Source organism: Spinacia oleracea, chromosome 3, assembly GCF_020520425.1.
Source record: "Spinacia oleracea cultivar Varoflay chromosome 3, BTI_SOV_V1, whole genome shotgun sequence".
Lineage (NCBI taxonomy): Eukaryota > Viridiplantae > Streptophyta > Magnoliopsida > Caryophyllales > Amaranthaceae > Spinacia > Spinacia oleracea.
The window spans coordinates 96,455,705-96,475,934 of record NC_079489.1 but is presented as its reverse complement, the minus strand read 5'-3'; the positions used below and the strand labels follow the sequence as shown (position 1 = coordinate 96,475,934).

Here is a 20,230-nt window from a genome sequence, read left to right as displayed (position 1 = left end):
CTACATGTTTTCGAACATAACCTAATTTATTATTCTAACCTAAGGCAATAGAGAATCCTAATTCTCTCCGGGCCTCCATTAGAGTGTTCTTCCCAAAAAGTAAACTATCTTGAAGGAGATCTAAGCCATCAATCTCAAGACGGATCTGAACGTGTTGGTGAACCAAGTAGAGGAACAAAATTTGGAATTCTTGTTCATGTTCATGTTCGTTGAACTAAGGGAAAACACACTACAAACATACGTTATGCTTAACTAGATTTTGAGCCCGTTCATAGAACGGGTGGTTGTATAATGGTTGTTCAGTTTTGTCTTTTAAAGTTTTAATTAGTGAGAACTTGTGATTTTTGGTAATATATCTATTAAATAGAGGTGTAATTTGAAGTAAGGGTGGCAATGGATCAGAGGTAGATTGGGCCGATGGAGATTCATCCGCCTCCATCCGTCAACTTTACATCCATCATCCAACCCATCCGTCACTCCATTTACCCTCCATCCACATCCGGCTCATCCATCATGCATCCGCGGATGAATCAGGTGGATCGGATGATTAGCCGGTGTAATTAAAATTATCGTGAACTTTATTTATAATCACTAGTAGAGAAATCGTCATTTGCAACTCATCAATTGCAACTCACGCAAGTCATACGAGTTGCAACAAGGGTTAGGTCAACGCGGGTCAACGTTTTAATGAACTATTCGAAGCAACTTCAGTGACCAAGCACTGTGAAAAAGCTAATTTTTTTTCGAAAGAGGATTTCGCAGCGCGGGAATCATGTACAAGTTGCAATTAAACTCATTAATCGCAACTTGTGGCCGTACTGAATGCTGCAACTCATAATATTCGCAGCCTCCATGTCTCGAGTTTGCTGCAATTCAAGGAAATTTTTTCGGAAAATATTCAAAACGCAATCTCGATATATCTTCTCAACCCAGCCACCACAGATCTAGAATTCGCAATCTCTCTCCTCCGCATATTCTCCCAATCTCCATAGCCACTCGCTACTTCGCCGGAAAGTTTCCTGCTCCATCGGATCTGCAGCTCGCTCCTTTGCATCTTCACCGCCTGCGTACCTTCATCTTCTCCTCTGCTCCACTACGTACCTTCCTCTTCTCTGCTGCTCCACCGTCTGTAACAACGGGAAAGGTAATCTGTTCTTTTTCAATTAGGTTGTTATAATTTCTTCAACGATTTCTATGACTTAACAAAAAATAAAATGACCTAATTTTGCCCAATTTTAATTTTGTTGAATTAATTTTGTTGGGTTTTTTGTATGACCTAATCAAAAATAAAATGAAATTAATCAGGACAACCGACATAGCTGATACCAGCGTTCTGTTTTAGTGTTGTTTCTTTGGTCTATCGCAGTGACAAACAACATAGCTGATACCTTGCAAGCCTTTTTCTATTTGATGATTCCAATATTTTTCATGTTTCTCATTTGCTGTTTTTTTAGCATTACTCTATAAATTTTTGTCCAATTTTTACATTTTTTAAAGTTTGAATGGTTTAATCAAGAAATTTCAGACTTGAGATTTTGTTAATCAGCATAAGCAACCAAAATAAAGGGCGATTTCTGAAAGAGGTAGCTTGGTGTAATAAGCTGATGCGATGTTAGTGTGTGTTTAATACTTCAATGCAGAGTGGGTATTGTTGAGCTAGTTAAATAATTTTCCTATGAATTCTCAATCTTTGAGTATATGTTTAAGGCTTGCAGTAATGGCTTTTGGTTAAACATCAATCATTTATGAGTGTCCATTGGCTAATGAAAAACTTGCTTGAATTTACAAATGAAAAACTTAAGCAAAGTCTGTAATTCTGGAGTCTTGTTTTTACTTAGTGGATTTCATTTTATCTTTTGAGCATTCTTGTTTACTACCAGTCAATCAGTCATCTTTGAAAGGATGATTGAGTTGGAATACTTCAAAGCCATAATCTCACTGTCATCGTTAAATGATTATTAGACATCAGTTCCTTAATAACTATGGCTCACTGGCATTTAATCCCAGCTCCTACTATCTCTTATTTGTATACCAGATGGCACGGCAGGCATAACAATTTTTTTGGTTTTTTTTGAGGGATAACATTCTTTAGTGCTTGAAGTGAGGGACAAGTCAGAATCTGCCCATCCTGATTGAAATAACTTTTTGTTTTTGCTTCTGCTTCTGATCATGTTGACTATATGAAATGGACTTAAAACAACATTTGAAGCAGATAGTTCATGAATTCAAGATATTGAATTATTGCTGTTGCTCGGAATATTGAATTATTGCTATTGTTGTTCCTGTTCTCTCCTTGTAAAAGATGACCGTAATTCGCTTCTGATTATTGCAGGAACACCCTAGATTTTTTGTTAATTTTATGTGTATAATCATAAAATTTATTGTTTGACTTGTTTGAAGTAATATTATTATAAATTAATCAATTTTGCATGTTTTCATTTTCAGGACCCCTTGCTGGTATTGCTAGTTTCTTGAACCAAATCATCCATTTGAACTATCAAGGCGTGAGTTCTTCTACTAGGTGAGCATAATCTCCCGACTGTCATTCTCCTCTTCCATTTTAATTTAATATAATTTTCTTATATGTGAGTTTCGAGATAATTTATTAATAGCTTTTGTAGGTTTACAAATTGTTTCTTATTAGTTGTTTGTGTTATTTATTTGCCGAGTTAGGTTCATATAAAACATGTAATTAGTTTAAAATGAATCATTAGGTTCATTAGTTCAAAAATGGGAGCGACAATGTCTCATTTTAGCTTAAATATGTCCATAACGACCCAACAAGCCTAAAACGTGCATAACTTGATTGGAATGAGTCTTAGAAAGTTTAAACTAAGCATATAAAACATGTAATTAGTTCTAAATGAGTCCTTAGGTTCATTAGTTCAAAAATAGGAGCGAAAATGTCTCATTTTAGCCTAAATATGTCCATAACGACCCAACAAGCCTATAACGTGCATAACTTGATTGGAATGAGTCTTAGAAATTTTAAACAAAGCATATAAAACATGTAATTAGTTTTAAATGAGTCCTTAGGTTCATTAGTTAAAAAATGAGAGCGAAAATGTCTCATTTTAGCCTAAATATGTCCATAACGACCCAACAAGCCTAAAACGTGCATAACTTGATTGGAATGAGTCTTAAAAAGTTTAAACAAAGCATATAAAACATGTAATTAGTTTAAAATGAGTCCTTAGGTTCATTAGTTCAAAAATGGGAGCGAAAATGTCTCATTTTAGCCTAAATATGTTCATAACGACCCAACAAGCCTATAACATGCATAACTTGATTGGAATGAGTCTTAGAAATTTTAAACAAAGCATATAAAACATGTAATTAGTTTTAAATGAGTCCTTAGGTTCATTAGTTAAAAAATGAGAGCGAAAATGTCTCATTTTAGCCTAAATATGTCCATAACGACCCAACAAGCCTAAAACGTGCATAACTTGATTGGAATGAGTCTTAGAAAGTTTAAACAAATCATATAAAACATGTAATTAGTTTAAAATGAATCATTAGGTTCATTAGTTCAAAAATGGGAGCGACAATGTCTCATTTTAGCTTAAATATGTCCATAACGACCCAACAAGCCTAAAACGTGCATAACTTGATTGGAATGAGTCTTAGAAAGTTTAAACTAAGCATATAAAACATGTAATTAGTTCTAAATGAGTCCTTAGGTTCATTAGTTCAAAAATGGGGGCGAAATGTCTCATTTTAGCCTAAATATGTCCATAACGACCCAACAAGCCTATAACTTGCATAACTTGATAGGAATGAGTCTTAGAAATTTTAAACAAAGCATATAAAACATGTAATTAGTTTTAAATGAGTCCTTAGGTTCATTAGTTAAAAAATGAGAGCGAAAATGTCTCATTTTAGCCTAAATATGTCCATAACGACCCAACAAGCCCAATGATTTGTTGCCTTTTTAATTTCCTTGTATGAAAAAACTCTGGCTGCATTCCAGTTTCTGATTTCAGCTTCTGCCTCTGAGCATTGCAGTATAATACGCATGTTAGGAAGAAGAAGACACGTTTTACAATTAGCGTTAGAATTGAACATAGGAGCTCAGAATCAAGAATTACATACTTTCTGTGTTACTTAATGTTGGTGTTTTCTTTCTCATATAAAAAAACACCAAAAAACCAATCAACATAACCACATATATTCTTCCGAAAACTGCACCAAATATGATGGCTATATGCATATGGCCTCTGTGCTTTCTTTCAGGAACCACAGTAAATTGAGGTGCCTCGATTGAAGCATCTCCTGGGCTGTTGCACACATTTTTAGAGACAGACAGGCACAAATTTCCTGATGTCCTGAACCACAAGTACACTGAAGGTTAATTAATGGTTTCAACAAGGTGATACACTAGAGAAGTAACTAGAGAACTAAAGCATCATAATTTCCTACCTGAGAAACAAATCCTCTTTCTTCAAAGACTGCGGAAGAGGCCCTCGCAATTTATTGTTTTCCAGGTTCCTGAAAAATGGTCTCTTTTTCTTTAATTACAAAGTGTTCACTCAAAGTTGGAAATTATACCAATTCAAGCAAAATGTAATCTCTTACAGTAGATGAAGATTCTTTAAAGCTCCCAACTCGTCAGGAACTGTTCCTCGTAAGCTGTTATTCTTCAGGTCCCTTCCAGAAAGAAACCACTTAACTAGTGTTAGACAATTACAGTTACTGAGGAGATCACTTTCTACAGTTTAGGACTAACATGACTCACAAAACTTGAAGATTCACCAGGCTATCCAGATCTGTCCCAAAGGAAGTGAGATCGTTGAAACTCAGATTCCTACAAGTAGAAGTTATTGCAGTAAAAATACCCATTTACCACACCAAAAACTAAGCAATTCAAGTAACGTACAGCCTGACTGGAGCTTACAGTTGCTCGATGTGTAGCAGACCATTCAAGTTTTGTAGCTTTCCTGTTAGTGATGTGTTATGCAAGTCCCTGCAGCATTTAGCAACAACAATTTGATATAAGAAATAAAGGTATGCTAGTAGTTTAGTACCTTAGCAGATTTACAGCAATAAAGTAATGTACGGGATCATATCCAGAGAGGACAGAACATCAATAACAGAGCAAACCCTGACACCCAGGGCACACCCAAGTCAAAGAAAGACTCTAAACCCCAAGCCAAGTATATGCAGCCCAGGCAGATCAAACCTCCCCAGATCACGTGTAAAGACACAGAGCAGAGCTAGGCAAAGCTGCATCAGTCCAAGAAGGGACCTGCAGGCTAAACGACAACGACAAGGAATAAAGTACATCGCCGTCATACACGTGGCGGCATCTAAGTAGGCCAAAGTACAGAATAGTACGCCTATAAATAGCACCCACATCATTCATGATGGGACACATTCTTACACACGGTACTTGCTCCACCTTCTCTCTATATTCCCTCTCTAAAGACTTCTTATCTATTTGCTGACTTAGGCATCGGAGGGGGTTTCCTCGGTTAAACCCCCGAGGTTAGCTTACGTTCGTTCTGTCCGACAGGGCAGCATCACCAGGCAGGGCTCCCCCAGTTCCACACTCGGAACAAGTGGCGCTAGAAGGAGGGGACTTCCCAGACCTTGCTTCTAAAAGACCTACCCTCTCACAAAATCACTGAGTCAAGCGAACCGATAATCCAGCAGATAGAACCACCCACCTCAAGAAACAACCAGAGAACCACAAACGTACCTTTGTTCAGCATGCCTCAGAGTCTTGGTCCGCCAAGAGAGACACCACAACCCAGAGCTATGGCAACCCCTAGCCAGGGCCAGGGCATCCCAGTTCCAACCAGTGCCTCACTAGCACGGTTGGGGGCACAGTTCTCACCCGACCAGATGCGCACAACCATAGAAGTCCTGACCTTCCTTACTCAAACAACACCACAAGCCCAGGTCATGAGGACAGCCCCAGAGGTCGAGGTTGAGCAGAGGAGAAAACGTCCCAGACCCCAAAACAGTCCGAACGTCTAGAGGAGGAATCTGCAGCAGGAGATGTAAGGGGCTGACAGCCAAGAATATGAGGCAGAAAGTATCACGCCTAGCAGAGCTCAACCCAGAGCAAGGACCGAACAAGCACCCAGCCAGAGGCACCACTCCGGGTCAGGTATGCCAAACCCCACCCGAGCAATAGTTAAACCTGATAATTCCCCCTTCTGTGATGAGATACTCTCGGAAAAAATGGAAAAGATAAAAATGCCCACCTGCAAATATTCCGGAAAGTCAGACCCAACGAATCACCTCTCTGCCTTTGGAGGACACATGATGCTATATACCAACACAGACTCTATGTGGTGTAAGGTCTTCCCTTCCACTCTGGAGGGGATAGCACAGAGCTGGTTCGGTAAAATACCCAAGGGCACCATAACCTCTTTCCGGCAGTTAGCCATCTTGTTTCGCACCCAATATGTGGCAAACATTGCCAGAGAAAGGATGACAGGGGAGCTGATGTCAGTCATCCAAGGACCTCAGGAATCTCTGAGGGAGTACATATCCAGATTCAATATGGAGGCATCGAATATACCCAAGTTACAGCAAGAGGTAGCAGTCCTGGCTATGATGACTGGTCTGCGGGATGGAGAATTCAAGAGCTATCTGGGCAGAAAGTCATTCACAACCCTGGCAGAGGTACTGGGGAAGGCAAATGAATTTATAAAAAGTGAAGAGATTGGCAGAGCAACCTCACGACGATATGTGGCAAGTGAGAACAATTACGGTAGTCAGAGCAAAAAAGAGCCGTACAAAAAAGAATACCCAGACAAAAGAGAAAATCAGCAGCCCAGAAAAGATTGGCACGGGCAGGTCAGAGGAAGGGGTAGTGAGTTCAAAACTGAAAAGCGAGGCAAATTCAACGAATACACTCCTCTGGTTGCATCCAGAACCCAGATTTTTGCTATCAGCAAGGAGGATGAGAAATGGCAGAGACCACCGAAAATGTACAACAAATACAGGGACACGAAGAAGTACTGTGATTTTCACAAGGATCATGGTCATCTCACAGAGGAATGCACTCACCTGAAAGATAACATTGAGGACCTGATCCGAAGGGGATACCTAACACAATTTAAGGCAAAGAGCTCATATAGCAGGACCTACGAAAACAGGGATGATGAGGGTCGATTTGATAACAGAAAGACAGAGCAAAAGCAGAACCACCCAGCAGATCAGAAGAGGTCGAATGATATACTGGTCATAACAGGAGGACCAGTTTACGCTGGTACTACAGCCAGCGGTGCTAAGGCCAGTGTGAGCGAATTTAAACACCAGGTTAATTACCATAACTCAGGAAAATGGCCTGCCCCTCCAAAAATCCCACAGTGCACCTTTACAGAAGATGATTGTAAGGGCATAATTTATCCCCATGATGACCCAATGGTGTTAGCTCTGGATGTGGCTAACAGAAAAATCCATCGAATCCTGATAGACGGAGGAAGCTCTGCAAACATTCTATTCTGGCCAGCTTTCCAAGAGCTGCAGATTGAAGAAAAGCACGTAAAACCAGTTAGCTACCCAGTAATTGGTTTCACAGGGGCAACGGTGATACCAGAAGGAATAGTCAGCTTACCTGTCCAAATTGGGCAGGGGAAAGATATCAAGGATGTCATGGTTGATTTCATGATAGTGAAGGTACCCGCAGCATACAACGCCATTCTGGGCAGACCATTTATCCATGATGCAGGAGCAGTGGTGTCTACTTATCACCTCACCATGATGTACACAACGAATGATAACAGATCAGCTAAGGTCAAGGGAAACCAAGAGCAGGCTAAAAGATGCTACCACACAGCCCTGAAACAGCCACCCAGACCCCCACCCCTGGCAGAGGCAGACATTCCCTTGTCCAGAAAGAGAAAGAGAGCAGAGCGTAAAAAAGACGCACTACTGGACATGGAGAATTTTGAGCATCGTGAAGAAGGACTGTTAAAACCAGCCCCAGCAGAAGAAACAGAGGAGATAGAGCTGGAAGAAGGAGTAGAAGACAGAACAGTCCGAATTGGCACAGATATAGACCTTTCCCTGAGGGTAAATATCATCGATCTGTTGCGAGAGCACGCGGACATATTTGCCTTCTCTGCCGACGAAATGCCAAGGATTGATCCCAACGTCATGGTCCACAGGTTGAATGTTAACAGAGAAGTCAGACCGGTAAAACAGAAGAAGAGAACTTTTTCGACAGAGAAGAATGTAGCCATCCAGGAAGAGATCAGCAAACTGTTAGCAGCCAAATTCATAGAAGAGTGTGACTACCCAGAATGGTTGGCTAATGTCGTGATGGTAAAGAAAGCAAATGGTCAATGGAGGATGTGCGTAGACTTTACAGACCTAAACAGGGCTTGTCCGAAGGATTGTTACCCGCTGCCCAGGATAGATCAACTGGTGGATTCCACCAGCGGGCATGCCCTGCTGAGTTTCATGGATGCCTTTTCGGGCTATCACCAGATCAGTTTGTTAGAATCAGACCGGAAAAAAGCCGCCTTCATCACAGACGCTGGAGTTTACAACTACAGGGCTATGCCGTTTGGTCTAAAGAATGCAGGGGCCACATACCAGAAACTGGTAGACAAAATATTCGCAGGACAAAAAGGCCGAAACGTGGAGGTGTATGTAGATGACTCCATAGTCAAGAGCAAAAAGGAGGGTGATCACATTAAGGATCTGAAGGAAACTTTTGCAACATTGAGGCAATTCGGTATGAAGTTAAACCCAAAAAAATGCGTGTTCGGTGTTAAGTCCGGAAAATTTTTGGGGTTCCTGGTCAGTGAAAGAGGAATTGATGCCAATCCAGAAAAAGTAGAGGCCATACTCAACCTACCAGAACCAAGAAACATACGAGACATCCAGAGGTTGACTGGGAAAATGGCAGCACTCACCAGGTTCATCAGCAAGTCCGCGGACAAGTCTCTCCCCTTTTTCCAGGTGCTAAAGGGAAACAAAACATTTAAATGGGAAGAAGAGCAAGAGAAAGCATTCAAGGAGGTGAAGAACCACTTGAAAAGCCTCCCAACCATAGCCAGACCAGAAGTGGGGGACATATTACAGCTATACATCTCTGCCTCCAAGAAAACTGTAGCAGCAACTCTGGTAGTCGAGAAGGATAAAATCCAGCAGCCAGTCTACTTTGTCAGCCACATCCTCAACCCAGCAGAACAGAGGTACCCCCTGATTGAAAAAATGGCCTTCGCCATCATGATAGCTGCCAGGAAATTGAAACCATACTTTGACGCACATAAAGTGCAAGTGTTAACTAATCAACCTTTAGAGAAGTCATTGCAAAGGTTAGATACCTCTGGTAGACTCCTGAAATGGGCAGTGGAACTCTCAGAATATGACATCGAGTACAAACCCAGAACCGCCATAAAAGCACAGGCACTGGCAGATTTCATAGCAGAGGCATCATACGAGGAGGAGGAAGAGCCATTGGGGACTTGGCAGATCTCAGTAGACGGCTCCGCTGCAGTCACAGGGTCGGGTGCAGGTATCATAATGGTGTCACCAGAAGGCAACGTTTTCGAATATGCTATAAAATTCAAATTCAAAGCTTCAAATAACGAAGCAGAGTATGAGGCGGCAATCGCAGGAATCCAGATGTGCAAAGCAGCAGATGCTAAGAAAATAGTGCTCAAAACCGATTCACAGCTGGGGGCCAGCCAATATAGAGGTGAATATGAAGCCAGAGAACCATCTATGCAGAGGTACTTGGACTTGATGAAAGAAGCAGTAGCCCAGCTAGAAAGCTTTGAGATTCAACTGGTTCCCAGGGCAGAGAACAGTCAAGCAGACGCCCTATCCAAATTAGCAAGTTCGACGCTACAGGACTTGGAAAGAACAGTGATGGTAGAGGTCCAGGAAGAAAAGAGCATTGATAAAAAGCCTGCAGTCAACTTCATTGACACTGAGCCACAGTGGTATGACAGTATAGTCTCATACAAGCTGGGAAGGGGCCTTCCCACAGCAGAGCAAGAACAGAAAAAAGTAAAACGAAACGAGCATTGGTTCGTCATTTACCAGGGTAAATTGTACAAGAAATCCTTTTCGTTGCCTCTGCTGAGGTGTATATCAACAGAGGAGTCACAACGAGTCATTGAGGAAATACACGAGGGAATATGTGGAAACCACATAGGTGGCAGGACATTAGCCTTGAAAGCTCTCAGAGCGGGATATTATTGGCCAACCATGGTAAGTGATTCTCAAGCATATGTTAAAAAGTGCGACAAGTGCCAGAAATTCGCCCCAGTGATCAACCAACCCTCTAATGACTTACAGCCAATCATCAACCCCATACCATTCGCCCAGTGGGGAATGGATATTCTGGGACCATTCACAGCAGCAAGCGGGGGAAGAAAATTTTTGATCGTAGCAGTTGACTATTTTACTAAGTGGATTGAGGCAGAGCCCACTAAAAGCATAACAGCCAAGCGGATGAAGGATTTCATCTGGAAGAACATTGTGACAAGGTTCGGCATCCCAGAAAGTTTAGTCTTCGATCATGGAACACAGTTCGACTGCACTCCTATAAAGGATTACTGCGCTGAACTAAGAATAAAATTCGCATACGCATCTGTGTGCCATCCCCAGAGCAATGGTCAGGCAGAGGCAGCAAATAAACAAATCCTGGGAGCACTGCGAAAGAAGGTAGAAGATTTTAAGGGTGCATGGGCCGACCTTATTCCAGAGATCTTGTGGTCCAACAGGACCACTGAAAAAGAAGCAACAGGAGAAAGTCCTTACAAACTAGCTTTTGGGGCTGAGGCGGTCCTGCCTGTCGAAGTGGGTCTACCTAGCTTTAGAGTGCAGTACTATGAGGAGGGCACTAATGAGCAGCGTATGAGGGAAGCATTAGATCTCTTACCAGAAGTCAGGCTGCAAGCAGAGCTCAAGTTGGCAGCAAACAAAGAAAAAATGAGCAGGGCATACAACAAGAGGGTAAAGCACAGACCTATGCAGGTGGGGGACCTGGTCCTCAGAAGAACAGCTGCCACTGGAAAGGGAAAGGCAGAAGGAAAATTCACTGCCAATTGGGAAGGACCTTACGAGATCACAAAAGAAGTAGCCCCAGGCTCGTACCATCTAATGACGATGGAAGGAAGAGAATTGAAGAACAGCTGGAACGCCAACATTCTAAAGAAATACTATGTATAGACACAGGAAGTTAATACTATAACAAGGCAATAGAAGCCAGAGTAAATCTCTTTACTTTTGTAACCTTCCACGCTTACAAGCATAATAAAAATTGGCCCAGTTGCCTTCGATAAGAAGAAAGCGCGTCAGGTCTCTTGGAAAAGTAAAAGGTGAACGCCTAAAACTCGTAAAAAAAAAAAAGGAGAGAAACGCTACCCACAAATAACTTGGTCTGATCAACCAAGTTATTGGGTAAGTTTTTTCTCAACGAGATTTAAGCGAAAACGTTTCTCGAGTTTTGTCCTGGCCAAAGCCAGGACAATTCAATAATACGCAGCCAAAGTAGGCTGGAATAAATATGAAGATACTTCTTGAGCTTTGTCCTGGCCAAAGCCAGGACAATTCAATCATACTCAGCCCAAAATAGGCTGAAGTAAATACGAAAACACTTCTCGAGTATTTTCCTGGCCAAAGCCAGGACAATTCAATAATGCGCAACCAAAGTAGGCTGAAGTAAATACGAAAACACTTCTCGAGTTTTGTCCTGGTCAAAACCAGGACAATTCAATGATACGCAGCCCAAAGTAGGCTAGAGCAAATGCGAAAACACTTCTCGGTTTTTGTCCTGGCCAAAGCCAGGACAATTCAACAATACACAGTCCAAAACAGGTCGAGGCGAATATAGAAATACTTTTTGAGTTTTGCCCTGGCCAAAGCCAGGACAATCAAGCATGCAAAGCGGGTCAAAATGGAAATATGGGGGAAACAAAACAATAAAAAATAGCAAGCAAAAAGCAACAAGGTAAAACGCAGCATAAGCACGACGAGTTAATAAACAATGGGACTGGCGGCTATACCTCAAAAACTTATGCAATGTACAGCCCTACAAAAATGGCCACTGTTGATCAAAACTAAAAACGATAAATATTATTTCCAGAAACAAATTCTTACTCTCCACGCAGGGAGGACAAAAACAACCAGAAGAAATAAACTATGCATTGGCTGAGGTAGTGCAAGATGAACATGGGGACAGCCGCCTGTGCCATTATTGCCCAGCATCATCTTCAGCATCAGAAAGAGGCAATTCCCCAGGGTGAACATTTTCAACACAATGATCAGGCACCCCATCATCCTCTGGCACCGCACCGCCTGCAGCCAGAGACGCCTGCTCGGCCTCCCTCTTCTTTCTCAGAAGCTCAACATGGAGCCCAGCCAACCAAGCAGCTTCGATAGGAGACCAGTCAAGATCAGGATGCTTTTCTTGCACTATTAGCGAAGCAGCCTTCCACCCGCCATCATAGCTCTGAGTGCGCAGAGCATACTGCTCATCTGACCGACGGAAGTCGCGAATGGCAGCCGCAAGTTGATCTTCGATGGAGTTCTGCAGTTGGGCCATCTCATTGTCATGAGATTGCTCAACAGAGAGAAAGTCTTGCTGAAGAGTCTCAATTTTCTGATGTCCGGTAACCAGATCAATTTGGGCCTGGGAAAAGCTAGCCTGCAGCTGATCGCGCTCTTCAGTAACAAGCTTCAATTGATCATTGGCCGAAGTGAGACAGGTCGAAGATAGCTCCAGATCAGCAGTTAGCTCCTCAATTCTCTTCTTTTGGGCCTCTATGTGAGCAACGTTGGCAGCAAGTCGTTTCTGGTAAACTATGAAAACTTCTGTCAACTCACGAACAGCGTTGCCACACTAAGAACATAGAAAAAGAGGCAAGCATTGTAAGTTAGTGCATAACAAAAGAAACGAACCAATGTACCAAAGGAGAAGAGAAGTAAACTAAGTATACCTCCATGACCTTCTGGCAAGCATTCGCCCCAGGAGTATACAAACGCTCTTTGGGCAGGTCGCTGGGCAACTGCAGACCTCTCAACATCCTCAGGGCAAGCGTCCTGCCTTTCTCAGGGTAGTTCCCATATAAGCTTTCTGATTCGGACACATCCCAGCGCGGGACAAAAGTACGATCCGAAGCAGAAGGACCAGAGAAGATAGCAGCCAGCTCAGGGTCGGCCTGGGGACGAATGTCGAGAAATTCTTTCTCAACAAACTCCTTATGCCGACCCGTGATATGCAGGTCAAGATCATCAGCAGCCAGATCATTTCCTTGAAGCTCTTGCTCCAAAAACTGTCGAAAAGAGCTACCAGAATTGTTGTTACGATGGGGATCAGCCGCAGAAGGGGAGGCTCGGAGTAGCTCAGCCCCACTATCAAGCCTGGGTTGTTTCCCAGGACGCTGAACAAAAGGCGGCTCTTCAGCTTCGATGTCCACAGGATCCGACGCAGAGCCCGAACGACCTGGCTGGTCACATACCTCATCAGCCACTTCCCCAAAATCATGGCCTGCATCCTCTGTCGGAGCTTCGAGCCCAGCCTCGAAATCAGCTCGGTCACGACGAGAGCCTGACAGGGCACCACGATGGGAAGCTCCGCGAGAGGTCTGCCCTCGGCGAATAGGAGTGCTCGCAGAGCCAGTGTTTGTAGAGGAGACCACCCGAGACACTCTGGGAACGATCCCAGAACCGCCACCCCGACCAGATCGGCGTGTAGAACTTCTCCTGCTGCCCTCTATTTGGTCAGCCAAAATTTGATACCCGTTCGCAGCGGGATCGGGGGGAGCAGCGCAGATGAAAGAACCATCAGCCCGAACACCCAATTCCTCAAGATTCAAGAATCGACGACCTGAAAATAATAAAAAAAAAAAAAACGTAAGGAAGAGAAAAAACAACTCGCACAAAGAGAAAAGAAAACACGAAGTGAGAAAGTAACACAGAACTAACCTTGAGGGTGAGTAGAACAAAGAAACATAGCGGACAGCACGTCATTCCGCAGAACATAACTTGAATGCGGAAGCCAAACACGAGGCAACCGCCCAACCTCTTTACCAGCAGCGTTAAACTTGGGCTCAGATGAAAAATGCTCAAAAGCCCTCTCCTCCAAGACAGCACCATCTAAAATCTCGACTCCCTCTAACCGAGTCCGAGGTCGAACAAAGCCCCGAGCAACAGGAAAGTCAGCAGGGACAGCGAGCCAGTAAAACCTATCCTTGCACTCCTTTTGACCAGTAGGCATCCCATGGCAGGTCAATCTTCCACGATTGCAATAGATGGAAAACCAACCAATCTTGTTCCCAGTACCGCTGTTGCGCAGATGATGGACTCGCTTACAGAGAGAAAGGGTCTCAGGAAACTCCAAAAACCGACAGACCCAAATATAGCTGATCAAAGTACGAACAGCGAAGGGATGGAGCTGAGCTAAGCAAACGTTAAAGGCACGAAGAATCTTCACCAGGGTAGGATCCAGAGGAAAGCGCAAACCAAAATCCAGACTATAGGCATAAACGCCTATGCACCCCTCTGGTGGATGAGTAATCCGAACATCGTCGTCTGGCACGATGAGTCGATAACCATCAGGCAGACCATAAAACTCTTTACCAACAACAGCGTGATTCTCTTTTCGCGCATCATCAGTCCACTTAGCGTTCAGCTTCGCGTGTAAGGGACCAAAAGCAGAGGCCTCAGAAAGGAAGGGCGTCGAATCCCCAGGAACGACATTCTCTTCCACGTAGTTCGGAAAAGGCCTCATCTCATTCACCTGGGCCAAAATATCTTCCCCACCAGCTTGCCCACCCACAGAAATAGTGACATGGTTGGCCATCATAGAACGAAAAATAGATTCCCGGCGTCTGTAAACACGCAAAGACAGTTCAGACTCATTAGCTCCAGCAAGCTGCTCAAAATCATCTAACCAGGCCTGTTCAGACAGAGGCTGAACATCAAGCCCTGGGGGGACATTGGACGGCGGATTTATCCTAACTATCCGCGACAGATAGTCATGGCGCATCTCCCTAAGAGTTTGACGTAAAGATGGGGACAGGTCGGCCGTAGAGTCAGGACACCCAGAATCACCCGCATCTGGGGGGGCGGCTCCTCCCCAGAGGATTCATCGTCAGAGGACAAAGGAATCACAACAGGCACAGAGCGAGACAAAACATCATGCATTGATTTGGTTCTGTGCTCAGCAGAAGCCCGAGTCTCCTCATCAGAAGATAAAGAGACAGAGGAGGGAGAAGAGGTAACATAGGAAGCAGAGGAAACGCTTTTAGCGTCTGAGCTACTAGGGTTTTGGCTATCAGATGCATCAGACATTATGAACTGAAAGTCACAGGACAAGGGAAAAGGGCACAAAAAAAAAAAAAAAAAAAAAAAAAAAAAAAAAAGGGGAAAAGCTACTCAACAATGGCGGAAGTTCAAAAACGACTTAACAATGGCGAAAAATACCAGAAATTGAAACCCCAGAAACGCTAAAATCAAGCGAACAACAAACAAAAGTCGTGCAAAAGAATCGAAAAAACAGCAAAAAATAGAAACTTACCGGAAAAAGAAGATAGAGTTAGAATCAAAAGGAACACAGCAACGAAAACCTCCCTTCGCGAAATGGCAAACGAAAACACGAGGGGCAAATGACCACCACAAGCAACAAGAACACTAGCAATCGACCGGAAAAGTGACGGCAAACACAAAAATGTGCAAAAGATCGAATTTTGAGAAGACTTTTGCAAATAACAAGCAACGGAAAATGAGAGCACTCGAGTGTTTTTCTCAGAAATACCAAGGAGAGAGAAGGTAAGAAATGAAGATGAAGAAGGAAGGAAGTTACCTTTTCTTTTTAAAAGCCAAAGAAGAACGGCTAGGATACGAGCAACGATACAGTTGCACAAGCAGGATGAAGGACACGTGTAGACCTCAATACAACCAAACTTAATCATGATGAAAGACGGTCCAGATTGAACGACGATTCCAATTGACTCTTCGGATGGGCAACGCGTGGCACGAGGAAAAGCCGGTTAAAAATCCCCAAAGGTTTCTTACCATTCACCTCAAAGAAAGCCCGCCCAAAAAAAAAAAAAAAAAAAAAAAAAAAAAAAAAAAAAAAGATCTACTCTGGAGGGACTGGTAGCAAGAAAATACACAGCCAGAACAAAAGCAAAAAACCAACAAAATAAGCATTGCAGCCCCAAAGAGTCCAGATCAAGGACAGAAGAGCAGACCTGACTTAAAAGGTCAGCTCTACTCTTGAGGGACTAGTTGTACGGGGTCATATCCAGATCAAGGACAGAAGAGCAGACCTGACTTAAAAGGTCAGCTCTACTCTTGAGGGACTAGTTGTACGGGATCATATCCAGAGAGGACAGAACATCAATAACAGAGCAAACCCTGACACCCAGGGCACACCCAAGTCAAAGAAAGACTCTAAACCCCAAGCCAAGTATATGCAGCCCAGGCAGATCAAACCTCCCCAGATCACGTGTAAAGACACAGAGCAGAGCTAGGCAAAGCTGCATCAGTCCAAGAAGGGACCTGCAGGCTAAACGACAACGACAAGGAATAAAGTACATCGCCGTCATACACGTGGCGGCATCTAAGTAGGCCAAAGTACAGAATAGTACGCCTATAAATAGCACCCACATCATTCATGATGGGACACATTCTTACACACGGTACTTGCTCCACCTTCTCTCTATATTCCCTCTCTAAAGACTTCTTATCTATTTGCTGACTTAGGCATCGGAGGGGGTTTCCTCGGTTAAACCCCCGAGGTTAGCTTACGTTCGTTCTGTCCGACAGGGCAGCATCACCAGGCAGGGCTCCCCCAGTTCCACACTCGGAACAAGTAACTTACAGTATTCTGAGATCTAGCAGATCACCAAAGGAAGGACTGATTGACCTCAAGTTTATACCAGATAGTTCTCTACAGAAATGGCCGACTGTTATCCAGGATTAGCAGAGTATAATCAGAGGAAGTATGTTTCAAAATTTGGCTTCACCTACATAGATGTGACAAGATTTCCATCACATGTTATATGATTCCATGGTTTAGGAAAGCATGGATCTTCCTCCCATCCTAAATCTAAACCTGTGTATTGCTGAATAACCTCTAGAGCTGAGACTGCAAAATCACAAAATAAGCAATATAATTTTAGAAATATTAACAAAAGATATCTCCTGAATGGAGTAATAATAACTAAATAGCAGCCGTTACATGTGGTTGAAGAAGTCTCTGGAGGTAAATCAACCATCTGAAACACCTCGATAGCATTGATAAGAGGGTAGAAGCTGATGTTTTGGAGGGTAATGTTCAGTCCCCTAACTTGTTCCACAGTGAAATGTAAAACACTGGAGTTTCTGCTGGTTACAGTGTAATTTGATCGAACAATTCCTTTATTAGCCAATATGTTAAACCTGGAGGAAACTGGTACAATCCCAGCAAAATAGAGAACTATATAGTAATTTCCAAGCTCCTCTAAGGGCAGATCATATGTCAACAATTTTTTTCTCTCGAGCAGTCTGGCGGTTTGCAAAACAACCATAGGAGGCACCTCAGTTTCTAAGGAGGCATTGAGGCTAAATTTGGTATAAAGAGGAACTGACAAATGGGAGGGGGAAAAATCTTCATCAGCATCCCATACACGATCATATCGATCCAAAGGGTACCTGTTCATGTCTAAATTGATCAATAAGAGAATACACCTTACATATAAGATTACTAATTAAGGAAGAAAATTACCTAAGAGACCCATTGGTATAACCACAATTAATCCTGTAACACTTCCTCAGAAAGTTCTTCCGAGGCCCACCCAGACCACTGTTTTAAGCTCCTCGAGGAAGAGGGCGAAGTTCAAGTGAAGAAATTACAGGGTCTGCACCATTTGGTATGTGAAACAAACAAAATGGCACATAATCCTTAGATAGCGTCCATATAAATTCCTTTGATCTTATGGTTAATGACCCTATGTTTGCATATGAAGGTACTAATTAAAGTTTGTACTCCTTAAATCTCTTAATTTGAAAATATTTGCTTTGACACATATATACGTGCCTCATTTGTGTAAATAGTGTGCTCAACAAGTTGATGCAGTGGATAGTGGTTATTATGTGATGAAATACATGCATAATGTTGTCACAGTATACAATGAATACAAGGATAATTTATCTGAGGTACGTGAACTTATTTAATTAGGTATAAGATTCAATTTTCTCTTAAATTAGTTTTCGAGTAATTAATACCAAGTTTTTGTTTTTTGAAGGGTTATGTACAAAGAGAAATGCCATATTCTGATGAGGAGTTAGAAGAAACTCGAGAACAATGGGCAAAGTATTTTAAGGACAACTATTTGATGGATGCCGGCGAATGAGTTTGTTGTCTAGCTAGTAATGTTATGTTTTATGTTTTTGTTATGTGTTGGATATGACGTTGGATGCTACTTGGAGCATATATATGGTTGTTGGAACATATATGTATGTTATGTCTTATATACAGGTCTTTATAAATTCCCGTTTTGCCGGGTTTCACAAATTACAAGGGAAACTATGGCAAAAATTTTGCAACCTATTAAACTATTTATAATGTTTTTATTATAATTTTTTGTCAAAATAATAGGATTGTCCAGGGATAAATATATAAATATGCATCTGATCGTAGCTATTATATTTTTTTATTTTTTTTAAAAAATATATATTAATTGCAGCGCGTGTGATAGAACCAAGCTGCAAAATGACAACTAATAGCAGCGCCTATTTCACAACAAGGCGTTGTAACTACTTTTTATTTGCAACTTATATGGATCGACCCGCGCTGCAACTAATACACTATTTGCAACTTATACAGGTATACCCGCGCTGCAATTAACCTATTATTTGCAGCGAACATAGGCGCTGCAAAAAATCTTACGGTATTTGCAGCCATCACAATTGCAGCGCGCGAAAACGCTGAAAAAAGCCCGTTGTTCATATGTATCATAACCTAACATATAATTCGTGCAATTTTCGTTTCGAACATTAAAATTAGGTGTCTATAGAAGCCCCCACTTCGACTGAGCTTTCGGTTAGGAAAGCGCAAGTCAAAGTTTTCGAATGGGACAGAGAATAGCCAAAATGTTCTGCAATCAAGACCATTCTTTGTACACCAGTACCTGCATAAACAAGCGTTAGAAAAAAGAACGGTCGAGTCTGCCTCCGGCCTGACTTGATGACTCTGATCTTGTGTGGTTTGAATCTTTCCCAACCTTTCTTGGAATAGAGCTTGACATCGAAAATTTTGCACGCTTTCGATTTTCGGACTTTTGAATACCTTGGTTTGAGTCCGTTGGGTGCTTGAATTTGTTTGAAGTGTCGCTCGGGCTTTGCTCGACTTAAACATTGGGGATTAAATTAAATATCCCCTGGGGAATAGTTTTTGAAAGACATGAGATTCTCTTGACTTTTTCGGATCTTGGGTCCAATAAGAGTGCTTTCCTTTAATCTGTGTCTTATTCGGAGTTTGGATTTAAAAAATATTCATCTGTCTTTGATGCCAAAACAGGCGTATACCAGTATTTTTCAGAAGATGCTTCGATTTGATGTTTGATGCTTGGTGCAGAAAACTGTAGCAATAAAGCACACACAATTAGCACAGAAGACCACGTGGAGGGAATATCTCCCATGCGCAAAAAGCAGCAGCGGCGCCTGGCGTCATTAGCCTACTACGCCAGGTGTAGGTACTGCCTATATATACTCCTTCGGAAGTTTGGCCGAGAGCTCACAATTGCATTTTCCTCTCAAAATTTCGGTTGCTTTGCTCTTGAGTTCTTGCTATTTGCTCTTGCTTCCTCTACACTAGTCCATGTAAGTATTTCAAGTTTTGCTTTTGAAATTACCTTAGGAGCATGTGTAGAATGAGTTTCTTGTACTTGATTTTGTATTCATTTTCCTTGTAGGAGGCCTATAAATGTTTCTCCCCAGGTAGATATGATGAGAGGCTCTTGATTTTGTATGTAGATTTGCAAAATTTTGAATTTTTGACCAATTTTTTTGGAGGGAGGGGGGGGGGGAGAGGGGAGGGTCAGTCATACCTACGGGATTGGTATGTTTGAAAATGTTGATGGTGTGCTTGTCTCTTGAAATGTTGGAATATTGATGGTAGTAGGTGCTAGGCCTTTTGAACCTGCTTTGAAATTATTTGGTAGCCACCTTGAACTTGAACTGTTGGAACTTGTAGAGCATCTAGAACTTGAACTGGAGAAACTTATACTTTAAAATTCAGGGGTATGACTCTCGTAAGAAGACCTGT

The 20,230-nt window shown here is 42.4% G+C and overlaps 1 protein-coding gene and 1 long non-coding RNA gene across 3 annotated transcripts; one reads left to right on the top strand and one right to left on the bottom strand.

Moving 5' to 3' along the window:
- Window positions 1-825: 825 nt before the first annotated feature.
- On the top strand, window positions 826-18,500 carry LOC130470444 (uncharacterized). Its single transcript, XR_008930759.1, has 4 exons — window positions 826-1,144; window positions 2,446-2,521; window positions 18,019-18,120; window positions 18,210-18,500. It is a non-coding gene; the product is annotated as an uncharacterized lncRNA (long non-coding RNA).
- On the bottom strand, window positions 2,590-18,002 carry LOC110798412 (probable LRR receptor-like serine/threonine-protein kinase At5g48740). Of its 2 annotated transcripts, XM_056840595.1 has the most exons (10): window positions 17,690-18,001; window positions 17,165-17,616; window positions 16,954-17,071; window positions 16,805-16,873; window positions 4,895-4,963; window positions 4,736-4,804; window positions 4,576-4,647; window positions 4,420-4,488; window positions 4,093-4,325; window positions 2,591-3,992 (listed from the first exon to the last, which is right to left on the bottom strand). In XM_056840595.1, the coding sequence occupies exons 2-10, from the start codon at window positions 17,490-17,492 to the stop codon at window positions 3,874-3,876; spliced, it is 1,146 nt and encodes a 381-aa protein (XP_056696573.1). In that variant the 5' UTR covers window positions 17,493-17,616; window positions 17,690-18,001; the 3' UTR covers window positions 2,591-3,873. The 2 variants fall into 2 exon arrangements, with proteins under 2 accessions (XP_056696572.1, XP_056696573.1); XM_056840594.1 differs by having other exon boundaries at window positions 2,590-3,992; window positions 17,165-18,002.
- Window positions 18,501-20,230: the final 1,730 nt, after the last annotated feature.

Excerpts from the sequence above, each read along its gene's own strand:
- LOC110798412 (XM_056840594.1), bottom strand. The coding sequence starts at position 17,624 with ATGAACAGGTACCCTTTGGATCGATATGATCGTGTATGGGATGCTGAT. Across the intron at positions 4,489-4,575 it reads TTAAAGAATCTTCATCTACT|GAACCTGGAAAACAATAAAT; the intron begins GTAAGAGATTAC and ends ACCATTTTTCAG. Across the intron at positions 4,326-4,419 it reads AAAGAGGATTTGTTTCTCAG|GACATCAGGAAATTTGTGCC; the intron begins GTAGGAAATTAT and ends CTTGTGGTTCAG.